At 36.1% G+C, this 18,977-nt stretch overlaps 1 protein-coding gene across 1 annotated transcript; it reads left to right on the top strand.

Annotated features, from left to right (window-relative positions):
* Positions 1 to 15,728: 15,728 nt before the first annotated feature.
* Positions 15,729 to 16,622, top strand: LOC126668313 (uncharacterized). Its single transcript, XM_050361518.1, has 2 exons — positions 15,729 to 15,938; positions 16,101 to 16,622. The coding sequence occupies exons 1-2, from the start codon at positions 15,729 to 15,731 to the stop codon at positions 16,620 to 16,622; spliced, it is 732 nt and encodes a 243-aa protein (XP_050217475.1).
* The last annotated feature ends 2,355 nt before the right edge of the window (positions 16,623 to 18,977 follow it).

The raw sequence follows: 18,977 nt of genomic DNA, 5'->3' as shown, positions 1-18,977 counted from the left end.
TTCACCAAAGCTTATATAAAAGAGTTAAGGCTAAATCCATCTAAAGGTCCTTGTACTATATCATTTTTGTTCAAAAAGCCCTTGTACTATTTTTTTGTTCTTCAGGCCCCTGTACTTGGCAAAATTTCGATTTTTAGGTCCTTTTGAGGGACTGGAGGAATAAAAAAATTGTAAGTAAAGGGATTGGAAAAAACTAAAAAAGGACCTAAAAATCAAAAATTATGTAAGTAGAGGGACCTGAAGAATAAAAAAATAGTACAGGGGCTTTTTGAACAAAAATGATATAGTACAAGGGCCTCTAGATGGGTTTAGCCAAGAGTTAATTAGAGGAAAAACGGAATCACTCAAATTAATTAAACAAATACGGTGCTAAGTTTCATTTTAAAGATTTAGATTTTTTTAAAAAAAAATTTATGCTTTCTGTTTTTGACAAATACGATTTTGTCTTCCGTTCTTCAATTAAAAACAGAAACATTCAGTACAAACCCTAACATAACCAGCCAACGGCAACTTTCGACGCAATCCCACCGCCATCACTGAAGCAAAGGTCGCCTTCTCCTTTTATTACTAGGTTTGCCAACATAATTTAAATTTCTTAGCCGGAAATCACTCCCCGCCATCACTGAAGCAGCCAAGTGGCGACGAAGGCGGAGATGAAGAAGCGCGGCGGTGAGAAAGGTTTTCATAGACAAATCTCTTTCTTTTAACACCCTAAGACGAAAATAGGAGAATTCTCCATGATGAAGAAGCTCTGCTCCATTTTTTTTTATTATTTTTTAAAGTGATTGGTAATTTCAACTCTGCTTCTTGAGTTTTGTTGGGTTTACTGTGGAGGTTGGTGGTAGATTGTCGTGGATCTGCTATTCTTTTTTTTGAATGTTTTACTGGTCTTTAATGTCGATCAAGAAGCTACAACAATTTTTGATCTTTAGTGTTGCACAACCTGCACTATAATTGTTTGAGGAAATTATTATGAGAATTGTAATGTTTTTGGATGTTTGGGTAACCAATGGCTAACATTAGGTAAGATGAGGCTGATGTCATTCAGTGAATTGGCCAATGAGATCTGCTTGGAGAAGGGGATAGCAGCGCTGCGACAATGTAAAATGTTTATGGATTTGCTCATTTTTTTGTTGTTTGATTTATGATAATTGTAATGTTTTTGGGTGTTGCGTAACCAATGGATAACATTATATAAACCGTTGGGTAACTTGTAATAAATGTTATTTTAAATATATTATTAATAAAATCGTTAGTTAACTGTTGTTGAATTTTATTTTTGTTGCTAATTTAACCAATGGTGTACTAAAGGTACATCAATGACCTTTGTTTTTAATACACTGTTGGTTACCAAATGGTTAACTAATGATTAATCAATAATTTTAGATTTTAAAAAAGAAGATTTAGGTTTTATTTGACGGTTGCTCTTTCGGTGATGAATGCGGAGGGGTTTGTAATAGAATTTTCAACTAGTTTAATATTAATGGAGGTTTGAATTTGTAATATTTTTGTTTTTTGGTTAACCAATGGTGTTAGTATATCGCTAGTTAACCAAAATCGTATTTCTGAGATTAAAAAAATATTTTTGAGATTAACAAAAGTTGTTTTTGCAAAAAAAATGTACAAATTGTATTTCTCAAAAAAAACTTTGAGATAGTATTCTTGAGAATATTTTATCTTTTTTTGGTATTTATCTAAAGAGGCCCTTATAAAATTGAAAAGTAAAATATTTTTATCTTACGGCTTGGCCCAGTTGGCCAAACTCTAATGATATGTGTATGGGGTTGAGAGTTCGATCATCAACACTCACAGACAGTGTGCCTATTTAAAATATGTCTAACATTAACTTCCGCTATCCCGCGCTAACAATTAGAGTAGGCTATTTTTGACAAAAAAGAATATTTTTATCTTTTTTAATGATAAAAATTTCATTAGTAAAGCATTTCAACTTGATCATAATTAAGTAAATTGGTAGGTCCAATAATAGAACATGATCATTAATATATAATAGAAAAATATATTCAATTTTTCCGCTCCTGTTGACAACACTCTTTAAACGTGCAATTCGGCATTCCGTCCACTCCATTCAATGGTTATTTTAAACCACAAATCGATTTTTTGGTCTTTAAATGAGTCTGATTAAGAGAATCTCATAAATAAAGATAACACTTCAAATCTACGCTTCATAAATATTTCTATCAAAAAAAATACCTAAACCCATAAAGAGTGAGAACTAAATCTCCATTAAGAGAGACAAAACATCCATAAAGAAAGAAGAAAATATCAATAGATCTCAGGCCCATGTTCACTGACGCAAAATAAACTAAATACGCGATTTGTACAGAAACTGGAAGGTGGGGAGGTGATTTTGACTTAAAAGATAGCCAAAATCACCTCCCTCTTATTGCGAATAGGGTTTCTAAAGAAGAGAGAGTTTAAAAAAAGTAAAACGTATTTATTGTGACCATTATTCCATAGGGGCTTTGACGAAATTGTATCTATGTTTGTGCCTGTTTGAAAAATAATTTCAATTTAATATATGGGTCCACCTAATCGCGGATTGCTTGTGTACCCAATAATTGGAAATACAGTTTTTTATCTCCCTAATCATTGGGGAGATATTAACACAATGATTAGACATTCTATTGCCCAATTATTATATCTAATTTTTTAAAATTATATTTTATTTAGCGTTTAGCTTTTATTTTTAAATATTTGTCGTTTGCACTAGTCTATACAAATATTATGAAATTAAAAAATAAATTTAAATTTTACTATGTTTTAATAAATAAACAACTACATCATAAAAAAATCTCGATATCTAGTGTTCTTTTTCAATTGATGCCTCAAATCGTAGCCCTGGTCTTGTCGGTGGCGCCACATGCTCTCAGTCAGCGTGCGATACTGTCTATCATCCGGCGGGCCCTCGATCTCGTCATCTTCATTATCGGCACTTGGGATGGCTCATTAATATCTGCAAATGGTGCAGTACCGTGGCCCTCTTATGACTTTGGAAGGAGCCTGAAGGACAGACCTGCAAAATCCATAGCTCTATAATGAAACCCACCAAAACAGACCCCCTCCCCCCGAGACTTGGACCGTTCAGCCACTACTCTGATGGCAAAAAATATAGCTGCAACGGATTCGGAGTCTGGGTGGAAGGAGAGGGTCGCGAATGTGACGCTGACGCATAATCCTGCCAAGGTAAGACGGGCCCACAATCCTGATTAGAGGGAGTAGAAGGATGACCATGCTGAGGTGGCTGTGAACTCCAGTACCGATCTGACTGTGTCTGAGATGGTGGTGTTGTAGCCTATCGGAACTCAGACAGTTCTGCCAGGGGAGTAGTATACGTCGTATGTCCATACGTCGACTCAAAAAACGACATCGACGACTGTGGTACCGGAAACGATGAAGCATGAGGCACCTGGAAGAAAGAGTATAAATACAGCATTTACTAGCTTTTATTTTAACATACAAGGTTACAAATTAACTGACGTACTAAAATACATGATACGTGCGAAGACGAAGTCGGGGGACGTTGAGACTGTCATGTAGCACCGAAGGTGGACCCGTCAAACTGAGTAGGCCTGCAGTAATCCCAGCGTGTCTGTGAGCTCTCCACGACATCGTAATGAAAGTACACCGGGGGCGATATAGGCTGCTTCGGTCGCTGGTGGGGCTCGCGTATTGTAGGCCGCTGTCTACGCTGCCCTTGGATGGTACCCAAATCAAGCGTCATGGGCGGGAGAGGAGGCAGCCTAAATGTCGGGACTGCTTGCTCGGGTGGGGGCAATGTAATGTCCTAGTGATCCTCTATATAAGCCAGTTGGGAACTACGTACAACATCCCCAATCATCGAGTCACGGCTAGCTCTCTGCAAGTTGATCATATCCATCGTATCGCGCTGTCAAAAGGGAAAACATTTATAGGTGAATATATTATTAATACATATTAAAAATTAAAATCATAAAAATAAAACATTTACGTACATTCGAACCGTCGGCTGCACCCTGCCATGTATTCTATCTCCGGCTGCGGCTCCGGTACCACTCCATGTACTATAAATGATAGTCTGGTGCACGCCCTAGACGGTAACCACCAACGAAATGCGAATCCCTATCATGCCAAATCAATATGTAATAGCTGAGTAACTCCAAAAAGTTGTCGTTGCCCCTGTATGTGAGGAGATGAAGGCGGTTATCTTACATGGCGACTAGAGAGATAGGCTGAATCATGCCAAACTGCTGCAATACTCTATCGGGCTAGTGCCACTCTATAATGTTGCAATAGATCATTGGTACCCGCGCACGCTAATTTCGGGCCCCCGTATGGTACTGTTGGGGGATGGATCTGATAAGATCGTCAGTGTATGGCTGCCAAACGATCTGCACACATAAACAAATAACATAGTTAGAATTTGAATTAATATAATGTGAATTACTGTAATAAAAAAACTTACGTCATCATGACACAACATGTCAAGTATGAGTCTTTAATGAGCCAAATCGTGTTTGGGGGCCCCCGGACCCGACGCTCCATAGGGCCGCCCATCTGCAAATTAATTAAATTACAACTTTTGAGTGTTAGATTAAATTACAAGTACACTGAACTGTCAAATACTAATAACGTTAAAAGATATACTTGTCGCCCAAAGAAAAATGTTGTGTGATGTGGGGCGCGATAACACGGGGACGTAAAGGCCTCAAACACTCAAATACCCCAAATACTCAAATACCTAGAGTTGTAGAATCTAAAAGGCGCACCGATGTTACGCCTGTGCTGCGAAGCCGTCGCGGCGATGCAAAGCTCGTGGTGCAGTTGTGCTAACACTGTTGATCCCAAACTGATGGTCCGCTGACTCTTTAAATCCTCCAAATGAGGTAGAATCATCAACCCCAAGTGTCCACTACTCATATCAGTGAATCACGGACCATCCATAGCGGCCTGGAGGTAAGCCCGAACAGCCCACCCAATCTCCATCTCCGAAACATCGTCATCACACTGCTCCACCACTTGAGTCTGCACGTTTTTGGCAATTAAAGCAGCCGAAAAATTTCTATGGTTAGGATCTAGCACTAGGTGATTGCACGTGTGTGGCCCGTTATATTTTTTCAATGTCCACGTTTGATTAATTTAAAGAAGAGTTACCTACAATGTAATACCTCGTAAATTTAAGAGACTAAATTATTCCACGTAAGGAATAATTAAAAGGACCGGGAGAATATAAATTAAATTTGAGGATAAATTAAATTTATTGTGTCTCTAGGAATATGAAATAGTTATAGAAGTTAGAATATTAAATTTGGATATTTATATTTTAGCTAACGGGAATTAAAAAATGCTTATAAATTAAAATAAAATAATTTATAAGTCCCGTGTGAATATTTTTGGAGTCAATATTCACGGAATATTTTTAAGAAGTTATTCCTAAAATTTTATAGAATTTAGAGATAGAAATTTTAGTATGTGGGTCTAATTTAACCCTAATAAATCTTAAGTGATTTACTAAAAATAAAATATAGGTCCCATGAGAGTAAAAATTACGTTTTTATTCTTATTACGAATTATGGAATTCATGGTTAAAATTTCATAAAATTTGGACTTCGTTGTCTATTTTAGTTGCTGACGAATATTTAAGAATTTTGATTAAAGTAACGCGTGAATACCTAGGGGCTAGTTTGGCTTTTAGCCAAACTATATATAACATTCATTTGAAATGAATGTTTCATTTTGAAACAGAAACCTAAAACTAGGTTTTGGCTTCAGAGAACGGCGAAGGTGCGATCGACGGTAGGTTATCCGTTTTCGATCCAATTTCTCGTTTCTAACTCAAATTTCTTCGGTAATCCGTTATTAATCGAAGTTATAACCGTTATTTTGAATTCGGTTATATAGAAAATGGATTATATTCGAATATATAACGGTTACCTTATCGAATCTAACGTATACGTATTGATTTTACGTTTCAATAGCGGAAATGGATAAATTGGTGTTTGTATTGGTGCTTAGGATCGAAAAGTGGCGTTTTAGCACGTCGGAAAGCCCGGGAAATCGAGTTTCCCGGGGCTGTGCACGCGTGGTGCACGACCGTGCACACAGAGTGCACGAACGTGCACCAGCTGAAGTGCACGAACGTGCACAATTGTGCACGAATGTGCATCACAGCAGTAGTGCACGAACGTGCACAAGGTTCGTGTATCACAACAGTAGTGCACGAGCGTGCATATGAACAGTGTTTCAGCTTTTAGTTTTAAAGTTTGAGTTTTACGAACCGTAAACGTAAACGAGGACGTTCGGAAAGTTAAACAAGGTGTTTAACGCCGAGTCGAGTTTGGATTTGTATTTGTTTAAGTCTATAAGATTTATGATATGAGTAAAGTTAGATATTCAATGTTGGGTCATGTTTTAACGTTTGATTCGTAATTAGATCCGAGGAGTAGTCAATCTGCCGAGTCAGAACACTAGGGTGTTTGACTACTGGACTATCAGGAGCATACGCTTTGGGGGATATCGGTTTTGTGAGTTTTACTTTGTGGTTTTTACTTTTGAATATTTATATTTAAACTATTTTAAATAACAGATCGCACTAGTATACTTGAACCAAGAAAGATCCATTGGAACAAACTTCCTATTGGTTGTCAATAGGACTGTGTGATCACCAGTAGTTACAAGACTGTGTTTGACATAGATGTCAGTTAATGTCATTGGGCGTTGGAAGTGCTAACGACCCTGACTTAACAGTCTGAGAAGGCTGAACGGTTACGGTAACAGGTAACAATGTGATGGCAGTTTCACGGTTACGGTCCAAACACCGACTTAGACGGCAGTGATTCAGTTCACGGTCTAATGCCCATATTGTGTAGGTTGAGACCCATACAATTGTGTACCTTGTAGGGTTTCATCTGGATCAAGTAATTGGTAATATTTTATGTATAAGAATGTTATATATATATATATGCAATTTGAATATTCAACTGTAAATGTGTAGACTTACTCAGAAATATTTATATTTCTGACCCTCCCCATTGTTCACCTTTCAGGTTATGAAGTACGAGGTCAGACTTCCACAATAATTTTGGAAGTCGTCATCTCTATCAGTAGAGCTGCAAGTAGTTGGGTACCGGGAAGTCTGTCTTTCTGTTTACAATAGTTCAACTGTCACGACCCAAAATCGAGGGCCGCGACCGACGCTAAGGAATGAGAATTGTAGTTCCAAAACCCGTAGCAAGCCTGAAAATCGCTAAAACTTTTTCGCAAACATTAATCACATAACGACCTTACAAACTGAAGCATTTATATACACTAGTAAAACAATACAACTTGCTCGGGCCTATCGTTTCCGTACCTTGTACGTACTACTAACCCGGCATACAATACTAGTGTTACATACACCTCACGGGAATTTACCTTCGTGGAATAAATATGACAATCGTATCCAAAACAAACATAAACACACTGACAACAACTGTAAACAATGAAAAACGTATTAATGTACTAGGCTACGACACTGGTCAGACATTACACTACTGCGGCAATTATGGAAGTCAGGACTGCACATAGCCAAAGGGACTTCCGGTCAAAGACGGACTTCTAGCCAAGTTCAGAATCTAGGTACCTGAAAAACACACTATTGGGGGGTCAGCTTTTAAGCTGAGTGAGTTATACTTTACTTACCATATTATCAAAATAAGCATCGCATTTTAAAAACAATTCCAACATATACAATCACAGCAATTGCAAACAATTCACTAAATACAAGTATTTGATCAGAACGAAACCTTAATCTTAAACTCCTTAACCTCTCCTAATCCGTATCACATTCGAATCAAATCATTTCGATCCAAGTGGTACGGTCCCGAGATAGTTCGACCGAGTTACCGCTACCACGTGGCATAGTCCCGAGATAGTTCGACCGAGTTACTCATGCCACTGATTAATCCCAAGTTGTGGGTCCCGAGATAGTTCGACCGAGTTACCCACCAGATACGGGTCCCGAGATAGTTCAACCGAGTTACCCACCAGATACGGGTCCCGAGATAGTTCGACCGAGTTACCTCGTATCTGCCAAAATTATAATCCTCCTTTCCGATACCCAAACATATTCCATTTCATAATTATAAATATGATCAACATTTAATGAGCTCATATCAAACGTTTCAATGTATGAATATCTAGACTCTTATAAACACCGGTGATCACACGGCCTATTGACGCCCAATAGGTAGCTCGTTTCTTCGGATCGTATACAAATTCACATTGGCAATTAACTAACAAATCATAAACTAAGTAATACAATCCATATATCAACAAATCAGTCCATAAACAACAATTCAAATATTATCCAAACCAACAAGAACAATTCAATCAAGTCAAGCTATACAATTTACGCGATGCATTTAGTAATAATAATATATATAGTATATATAAAATAGTATTTAATACGATAATAAGAGTGAGTAAAATATACTCACCGCTTGCTATCCATAATCTTCGATAATAGCTAAGCGATATCGCGTTCTGTAAGTTCTGGGTTCCATTGGTAGTCGCCTCGTCAAGTCTACACAAATTCGATAATAACTTGAATTAATTACAATCTAACTATAATTAATTAATCCAAAACTAGGTTTCTAGCCAACTCCGGCTATTGAAACCGTATACTTAAAACATTCTGACCCCTAAAATGAATTGACATTCTTAAAGTTTAGAACGTCGCCTACAACTTTTGTTTAGGTGTCGGGCTGAGATTAGCACCCGAAGGTGTTGGAATTTGGCTTGGAAGTTAATAATTTGGGGCTGTCCAAATTTCAGAGCTGCTATACGCACATAATATTCTGATTTATTTGAGCCATTTAGAGGCCAAAATAGCAGAAACTTAAACTTAGACATTTATAGACAACATCCTTAAGTTTCCGTACCAACAAACGGAACGTAATTTGGACTTATATACTTTGAGATATTGCCCTTGCAATATCGCTGCTTTGCCGGACAGTTTCTGCAAAACGTCAACGGTATAGCTTACGCTCTAATCTTAAAATGCTAATTTCGTAACTCATTTTTCCTTATCATTTTAGCATTTATAACAGCCCCTTATCATGCCATACTCTACCATTTTCATACGATACAATTTATTTTTAAAACTGTTTTTACGCTACTCCGATTTCCAACTCCATATCTTTGCGTTCAACGCGAAACTAAGCATGACCGGGCCTCGGGAAGGGGTGGCTTCAGCCCCTTCCTCTACTCGCTACCCTCCCCTGTTTTGTCTTGGGGAGGGGCTGCTTCAGCTATGGTGCAACGTACCATAGCCGCTGCAGTCACAACTCCACCGTGCTTCGGTACGGTGGTGTAGCGAGTCCGACGTTAAATGCCTCCGGCCAACCACTCGTCATTTTAAGCCCTATAACACACATACACCAAACCCTAAAAAATCCAAATTTCCAGCCATAGCACATCCCTCATAGCTCACAATAACAATCATTAATTCAGCCTATACTAACCAATTACAAGCCATAATCATCATTTACTTCATCAAAATCATTAACACCATTTATACTCAAAAATCCCGAAAATCACAGCTCAAAACCTAACCAGAATTCGTGCTCCATACCTTGATTAATAGGTCTAGATCAGTAGAGCTCCTCCTCCTCGTTCCGTGGCCGCAAGAATCGCCCCAGAGCTAAAACGAAGAAGATATAAATTTTTGAAATTTTGGCATGATTTTCTCTTCTTAAGGAAGAAGAATTCCCTCTCTCTATATTCTTTTGTTGCTGTAATAAAATGAATATTCCAGAAATATTATCACATATATGTGATAAACATGGTTTGGAAATGTCCAATTTGATCCTTAAGTTTACCACTTCCTCACGCTTTGATTTGTAACTTTTCTTTCGTCCAATTTAGTCCGTCGATCACTTAATCATTCAGACTTAAAAAATTTCATATTATTTATTTTCAAATAAATAATATCACCTTAATATCTCATATTTCTATTTTCGATCGTTTATTTTAGTAATTTTCGGCTAAAAACGCTCAAATTCCATTTTGAGCTAAAATGCACTTTTTCCAACTTTTTCGTCCAATTCTCATTTTAATAAACCTATTTTGATAAACTCTGATTTGAACTACTGTATAAGATACTCCCTCCGTCCCAAATTGATAGGCAGTTTAGGACAAACACAAGTCTTAAGAAATTGTACTTATCAAGATAAAATGAATAAATTTATAAACAAATACCACACTTACACTCATTTATTATAGTAGCAATTTTATCTTTTAGCATCTATTGTGTTATTTTCAATGCATTCAACTATAATTAATGAGGGTATATATGACAATTAAACATTCAAGTAATAAATTACTGCGTATAATTTGGGACAAAATGCAAATAATGCCTATCAATTTGGGACGGAGGGAGTATATGTTTTGAAAAGCTGCGTGTTTTCTAAAATTCTTGGACTAGTAGTTTGAGACACACACTGGTTATATGCTTATAGCATTTTATCATTGTATTGGAAAAAGAGCAGGTACGTCATAAGAGATTGATGTTTGCGCTCTGATTTCTTGAAATACAATCAGGGTTTTACAAACCCAGTTTTCATAAATATGTTTTCGTTAAATGAGAGAAAGATTTTAACGATATTTTTCTGATAACAGATCATACGTGATGTATGGTCTTGAATTGCGAAAAATTTGTAAAGGTTTTTAGGCTTGCTACGGGTTTTGGAGAAACCACTCCCATTCCCTAGCGCCGGTCTGGCCCTCGGATTTGGGTCGTGACACACAACCACCACTTGCAAATAGGATAATGCTTACATACCAACACAATTCTAAAGTTGGTAGTCCGGTGACTCTTGTGCTCTCTTCTATTTTCAACTAAATAAACAGTCGCACATGCCTGAACAACATCACAGTTTGGGACCACATAATGTTCTGGATAGAATCCGGGACAACGTCAAATTGTCTACATCCACACGTCTAACATGGTTTCGGAGTTGCGAATGATACTATGTGTTTCCTCCCGATTCCACATGTCGAACATAGTTACTGAGTTTGCGAATGGAACCGTGTATTATCGTTGATATTCTCTTTCTCTTTCTCTTCTACCTCTTCCTCGCTCTTATAAAAATCCTCTTCTTCCTCTTCATCACTCCCTTTATTCGACCCACTAGATTCACTTAGAACCAACTGATCTAGAGAAATGTCGTCCAAACGACAATCTGGTACTCCACGTAAAATTCCAAAATATCAAGGGCTTGGAACCACATTTCCTCTCCTAGAATTGCAAATATGTTCTCGTTGTTCTCCTCGGAGTATAACGAGTACGAGATTATATCACCACTTTCAATTTTTAACAACCGAAAGTAGAATTTTTATAATCTCCACTTCCTAGTCCGTAGAGACTGCTTTTACACATATATTTTTTAATTCTTCAAAATCCATTCTCTCACTAAGTGGCATACCCGCACGACGACTGCCCTAGTATTCTACTCCACACTGGGAGCTTACCATGCGGCCATCGCACCGTATCAGAAACGATAGGTTTACAGTCGGCATTGTTACAGGTTTCGTCAAAATAAACATACATCACCATTATTCCAATTTACATCATTTTTACAAATTCGAATTATATGATATTTTATGTCTACAAATTTTAACAATTTTTTGTAAACCTAATTTTCAACAATTTTCATTATGTTTTTTAAAAACGTCCGTCAAATTTAATGTTTCTCTAAATTAGGACTTGTCAATAAACTACAATAACACCTAGCATTTTAATAACAACAAAATTATTAAAAATTTCAACACATCAATAAACTATAATAACACCTAGCATTTTACTAAAAACACAATTATTCAAAATAATAATAACACACATCTACAAATTCTAATATTTATGTGTATTACTCTAGCATTTTAATTCTAATAAATACTTAAAATTCTAACATTTAAAGGTACTAACCTAGCATTTTTCTACTAACAAAATTAATTAAGATAATAATTAAAAATAATAATTAAACGTACCTCTTATATTTCACGAAAATAATAATAGCACTTCAAAGAAATTATCACTGCTCCGAAAATAAAGCAGCTTTAAATAATATTACCGCTAAAATAAAACGTTGAATGCTCTCAAAAATACTTGAAAAATGGGGGAACGAATTCTGCCATTTATAGATAACAATCCGCGATTCTAATCGTGGATTACTGTAAATGAGACCGCTGGAAGCACATCTTCCAACAGTCAGATTCCTTGCCAGTGGCATGGAATCTAAAGGCAATCCGCGATTTTGAATCGCGGATTTCCTTTAATTACATTGACTACGTAATTAAGGGCATCTGCGATCCTAGATCGCGGATTACGTTGGCCCAGACACTAATTCAGAATTATTTTTCATACAGGCACATATTTGGAATTTTTTAAGCCCCGCAGGCACAAATCCGTCAAAAACCCTATTCCATGTTCCATATTTTTTTAGAACAAAGGGTCAACGCGGTTATTAAATTGGTGTCTCAGGATCAAATAAGTCAATTTTAATTTTTTAGGTCAATTAGCCCCAAAATTTGTGTTTTCGGGTTAATAAGTCTATTTTAATTCCTTTCGATCAATTAGACCCAAAACTCTCTTAATTTGATCAATTAACTCCAAAATTGTATACCTCAAATGTGGACTTAATTGATTCAAAACACAAATTTGGGACAATTGATTCAAGTGACTTATTTGACCTTAAAAATATAATTTTTTTGGTCTAATTGACACAAATAGTTAAAATGGACTTATTTGATCCCGAGATATAAGTTTGAGTGTCGTGTTTACCCTTTGTTCATTTTATTAGGAAATAAAACTAGATTAATTAGAAATATTAGAATACAAATATAAAGATAAAAATCCTGAAACATCTGACCCTAAACTGAAACATCAGATATAGAATTAGACGCCTGAGCAAGACTATAGTCAACCATATTTGCCGATCTTTTGAGAAAATACAACGAACTATCCTCGTAGTCCTTAAAACATTTCTTCCACTCTTTGAAAATTAAACCAACAAAAGAACGAACTTCCAGCGATGAAGCGAAAGCTTAAACCAGAAGTAGTGCCTCTGTTTCAAACCGAACGTTGTGCGAAGCCAAACCCTTAACCTATGACAAAGATTCTTTGAAGTTTATGACTTCCGCCACAAGCGGCTCCTGCAACCCTTGCATCAAATGAGCCTTTACCCCAAGGCATTGACCATCATGATCCCGGACCATAGGAGCGATATCAATACAGTGATATTTTTAAAATATAGTTGTATCCAAGTCACTAGTAACATGACTAACCTGTGGTAATTTCAAAAGATAGATGTAGGGACAGTTGTTGTTGCACCATCGCTTATGCCAAGCTGACGTAATTTTCAAGACTAAACAGACCTCAATGCACTAGAGACAGAATGAGTAGCCGAGCAACCATGACCTTCTAGACCAAATTATTTCAATTCTCCTAAATACCCTAGAGAACCATAGCATACTACTCTTGCAGATCAATTCTCTAAGAAATGAACAACTACATCCACTAGCCAAGAGTTTTCTTATGACCTGCAACCAACTGGAGACCAATATGAGTCAAGCACAAGACGGAAAACGGACATAGAAAAGGAATATGAGTAAGTGACTCCCTCTCCAATGCACAAACATGACATATAACATTAATCTCCACATGACTAGATCTCAAGGCATCTTTAGTTGGTAAACAACCATATATAATTCGGTAAAGAAAATGTTTCACTTTGGAAGGAATATGTAGAGACCATAAAGACTTCCAACCAATTCAGGCATTCTGAACACTACCATAGTGGCGAGACGTCATTAGTTGCTTATATCCACTCCTAAACGAATATATCTCGCGTCTTTCCAACCTCCAACAAAGGGAGTCCTCTCATCTAGCAGGAACAAGAGGTATACATATAATTTTAGAGATATCCCGACTATTAAACAAACTAAAGAAACGTCAAGGTCTCACTCTTTTAGCATCAACATTTATCAAAGAATTAACACTTGCCTCTGAAATAGTTGGATGTAAATATGTCGTGGTAACCAGATTGTCGATGTTCATCAATCATTGTTCATCATTAATGATGGACACTTTCTTTCCATCGCCTATCACCCAAGAACTCTTAAATTTAACCATATTTCAAATCAGTTTTCTTTAAACAATACTTTTCAAAATCCATTTTTCAATATACCTTATCAATTTGTATCTTTCAGCTTAATTATCGGGGTTTTGGTAAAAGTACCAAAAACTAGCCATTCTTTTTCTTATTTGAAATTTCATTCTTTTCTTTTCAGAACTTATTCAAAATTCCCAAAATCATTTGTCTTTATCCTTGGACACCATTTCAGTCCCAATTTATCTATTTCAGTCCTAATTTATCAAAATCTCAACTTTTGATAAAAATACCATTTTAGTACACAAACTTTTCTTTTGGCCAATTAAATTCAAAACTTCCAGATTTAACCATTTAAATCCCAATTCGATTCATCTATTTATAATCATGACAAATCAGTTTATAGTTTTTCATAAATCAATATTTTGGTTAAATACCCATTCAATCCTACAATTTGGTCAAATTTACAATTTACTCACTAAACTTGTCAATTTGCCAAACATCTTCAAAATAAAAACAAAATTACACCAAATAATTTATATCAAAATTATAATCCCACCATGTAAAAAGTATCATGATCAAGCCATGAATTCTATGACATGAAAGCTTTCAAACTTTTATGAATTCATACTTACATATTCATGTGATTTACATTTTAATCAATTAAATAATTTCAAACAACCAATTTTTAATATTGTATGTTTAATTTACAGTAACTAAATTTATTTATTATTATGATCAATTAATATGCAAGGTATTAAAACTCATCAAGAACATCTTAATCCATTTTAGCATGTTATAACTCACATAAACTTTACAACCATGAAACATCATTAAAAACACATCAAAACTAAAACTAATTAAAAGGGTTTAAGCTATATATCTTCCAGAAAAACTTCTCCAAATTTCATCAATTTTGGACAAGAAATCAATTTGATATGAGTTTTACAAGATTCTTAATGATTTTTGAACTAACTTGATAATTCTCACTGTTAATCCAACATGCAAGCATTAAACTATGTTGGAAGGTGTTTGAATAATGGTTTAAATTTTGGTTTCACCTCAGGGGTATTTAGGGAGAAGGGGATCTCTCTTAGTGAGAGAAAGTCAAGGAAATAACCTAGTTTTTCACTAAATCCCGGAATGTTCTCTTGTATAGCCAACACAGGCCGATGATAGTTGACACCCTTAGACAATAGTCTAAATATATTTTTGACGATCTAACAGTTGGAATGCTAGATAATTCTATTAGGCCCAACATATCTTAAAATGAGACCGATCCAACGGTTCAATTAGGAGATATAAGGATTTTACTAAACCATGTTAGTTTGAAGAAACACCCGAAACTCGACTATTCGTAACTAAACACATAAAATTTATTCCCAAACCAAATCTAAACTTTTAAATACTAAATAAAATATTGTAAAGTCTGTATAATATTTATCAAAAACATCTATTCTTAATCCGACAAATATCATATATGATAAACACATTGAACCTTACCGTTTCATATCGGAACGCGACGAAACTTACGTCACTTATCCAATTCTTATGTCACTTGGTTATGAGATATTACATTTTTCTATGCATGATGATACATCTCCTGGCCTTGATGGGTTTAATCTTGCTTTTTATAAATGCTATTGGGATATTATGAGCGTGGATGTTGTGCGGGTCTGCCGGGAGTTTTTTAACACTGGTAATTTTTGTAGTAGTTTGACAAATATTGCATCTTTGTTAATTCCCAAGATTAAAACCCAAAAACAATGGGTTATCTCAGACCTATCTCTTTGTGTAATGTGGTGTATAAAGTTATAGCTAACGTTTTGGCAAAAGAATGAAAAAGCTCATGCCTAATATTATTTTAGATAATCAGAGCGTTTGTGGAAAACATGCTTATTATTGATACCTTTTTGATCGCATTCGAGATTGGACATTATCTAAAACAAAAAAAAGCATGCTAGGAATAGAGTGTCGGCTTTAAATGTTGATATGAGCAAAACTTATGACAGAGTTATATGGGATTTTATTAGAGCAATGATGTTGAGACTCGGCTTTAGTGCAGGATGGGTTAATCTAGTTATGGCTTGTGTGACCTCGGTGAGATATACGAGTATACGGAATAATTATGATATGGAACCGATTGCTCTTAGTAGAGGTTTAAGGCAAGGGGATCCTTTATCACCAAATCTATTTATAATTTTTACGGAAGGCCTAACTAGTCTTCTTGTAGCGAGTGACAGACAAGGAAGTATTCATGACATTTCTGTTTATAGAAATGCTCTGTCCACTAGCCATTTGTTCTTCGCGAATAATTGTTATCCCATTTTTTTTCAAGCTAATTTGAAGGAGATGGTTGAAGTTAAGGCGATTCTTGATAAATATGAGAAACTCTCAGGGCATCGGGTTAATTTTGGTAAATCAAACCTTATGTTTGGTGCGAAGGTGATGAATGTCAAGGTGGTGGTGGACCAATGAAAATTTCTTGGCTTGGCGTTGCTTATTGGGAGGAATAAGAGACAAATTTTCCAATTTGTAAAAAATAGAGTTTGGCATAAGGTGAAGGGATGTAATGCTAACTTTCAAGAGGGGAAAAAAGATCCTTATTAAATATGTGGCTCAATCTATTCCTAACTATATCATGGATGTTTTCTTGATTCCCGTGGGTTTGTGTGATAAACTATAACGTATGATGAATTTGTTTTGGTGGGGTAGGAATCAAGAGAAAAGAAAGGTATTAATTGAGCGTTTGGGATAGACTTTTCTCGCCTAAGAAATATGGTTGATCGAGGTTCAAAACAATCCGTGATTTTAATATTGCAATGTTAGGAAAACAAGCTTGGCGCTTAATCTCTTCGGAAGATAATTTGATGTTGAAGGTGTTAAAAGCCAAATATTTTTGCAATTCTTCTTTCTTGGATGCGAAATTGGATGCTAATCCAAGTTTTGTTTGGAAAAGCATATTTGAAGCTCAATGTTGGGGCTCGAATTAGAATTGATAGTGGTTTGAATACCAATTTTTGGAGGGATCCTTATGTAGTTGAGTCCGGTGAAGGTCTTATCTGAGACCCTATGCCGGTGGAGTTGGGATGTTGACTTGGTTAGTGATGTTTTTTCTCCTCTAGTGACTGCTTTTGTTTTTAGCGTACCTTTAAGCATCAGAAATATGGAAAATAACTGATTCTGGAAAGTAGAGGCAAGAGGCAATTTTTCGGTGAAATCCTTCTACAGATTGATTAGAGGTGAAGAGAGGGAAGTGGCTGCGGGTATATAGAATGTATTCTGGAATTCGCATGTACCCATGTACATGTGTATTTTCCTATGGCGGACCTGTTCGGAGTTTTTAACAACGTCCGATATGCTCGCTTCAAGGCGGGTTTTTGTAAACGCCTCTTGCCCGAAGTATGGTGTCTCTAATAAATCAGCGTCTCATCTATTTGTTCAGTGCCCGTTCACCATTGATTCTGGCAGTGTGCAGGTCTTGTTCTCCGGTTTTGCGAGATTAATGCTTTAAGGATTAGGTTTATGGCAAGCTTAATTCTTTGAAAATGGAAGAAGTCTGCCTTGTTATGATGATCTGATGGAACCTTTAGGCTTATCAAAATAATTGGTGTGGTCGGAGAAGAGGTCTTCAGTTTTGGATGTGGTTAATACCGCCGGACATCAACTTTTGGATTGGCAATTTGCTCGTTCGACCAAAATTGAAGTTGAGATAGAGGTCCTGGTGATGGGGCTATTAAATGCTCAAAACCAGGAGCAGGAGTTTGGAAAGTAAATGTCGATGCACGTTGTTATGAGATAGCTCTTTTATAGGATTTGAGTGTTTGGTTAAAGACTAGAATGGGTGTCTCTTGAAATTTAGAATTGTTAATGTTCCGGGTAATCTTGGCTCTCGTGTGGCTGCAATTATGGGAATCCGTGAAGTTTTGAGTTGGCTTAAGGATGATGAATGTGTGGTAATGGAATCAGACGCATTATAGGTTATGTTGGATATCTATAATCCAATAAGAGGTGGTACAGATCAATTGATTACGGATTGTGTGGAGTTGGAGTTAGCGAAACAGGTCTTTAATTTAAATTTGAGAAAACTACGGAATAATTAACAACACGCTAATTGTTTACTAAATGCCAATGTATCTCAATCTTTTGTCTGCTACTAAATAGAGTTTACACAATATGGTTAAGATGATACATTTATTACATTTTATACGCATTCTCTTTCCAAGCTGCCACATATACTAGAAGGCATAGAAAGGAAAGAAGAGAAATGTAATATACAAAAGTAAAAGCATGTTCTTTGCACCACTTTCTCTAATGTAACCGAGGTTTCCCTTGGCAAGAACCATCGATCATCTACCCACGATGTGCTTGCTCTAGCGGACGAGGAGAAATATAAGCTGTCTAAGCGGCACAAACATCGCTGCCGCCACCTTCACCATCACCGAAGTAAAAAACATGACGGTGATAATAAAAGCAAACACAACGGCGTCAGAGGCGGACATGATGATGTCTCTCTCCTTTCTTGTGCTCCTCCGATTTCAAATGATGATGTGAAGGAAGGTGAAATTTCAAACTCGTATGTGTAAGATTGACTTCAACTAGTGATAAATTTAGTGATGGCATTATATAGTTATTGGTTCATTTTATTATATGTGTTATATATATACATATTGAATTTATGATACATATACAACATCAATAAATCGTCGATACATCATAACTACACCATTAATGTATCGTAGATACATATTCTTTTATTATTATTATTATTTTAACGAAATAAATTGCATAGATACACCATTGATTATAATTTTTAGAATCACTCTCCAATTC

This window comes from Mercurialis annua, linkage group LG2 (genome assembly GCF_937616625.2).
Source record: "Mercurialis annua linkage group LG2, ddMerAnnu1.2, whole genome shotgun sequence".
NCBI lineage: Eukaryota > Viridiplantae > Streptophyta > Magnoliopsida > Malpighiales > Euphorbiaceae > Mercurialis > Mercurialis annua.
The sequence above is the reverse complement of the archived record's forward strand: the minus strand, read 5'-3'. Positions and strand labels throughout refer to the sequence as shown.

What these genes read in the sequence shown, in the direction of transcription:
- LOC126668313 (XM_050361518.1), top strand. Translation starts at nt 15,729, where the DNA reads ATGCATGATGATACATCTCCTGGCCTTGATGGGTTTAATCTTGCTTTT. An exon ending in TCTCAGACCTATCTCTTTGT is followed by an intron (nt 15,939 to 16,100) that starts GTAATGTGGTGT and finishes AACAAAAAAAAG; the next exon opens with CATGCTAGGAATAGAGTGTC.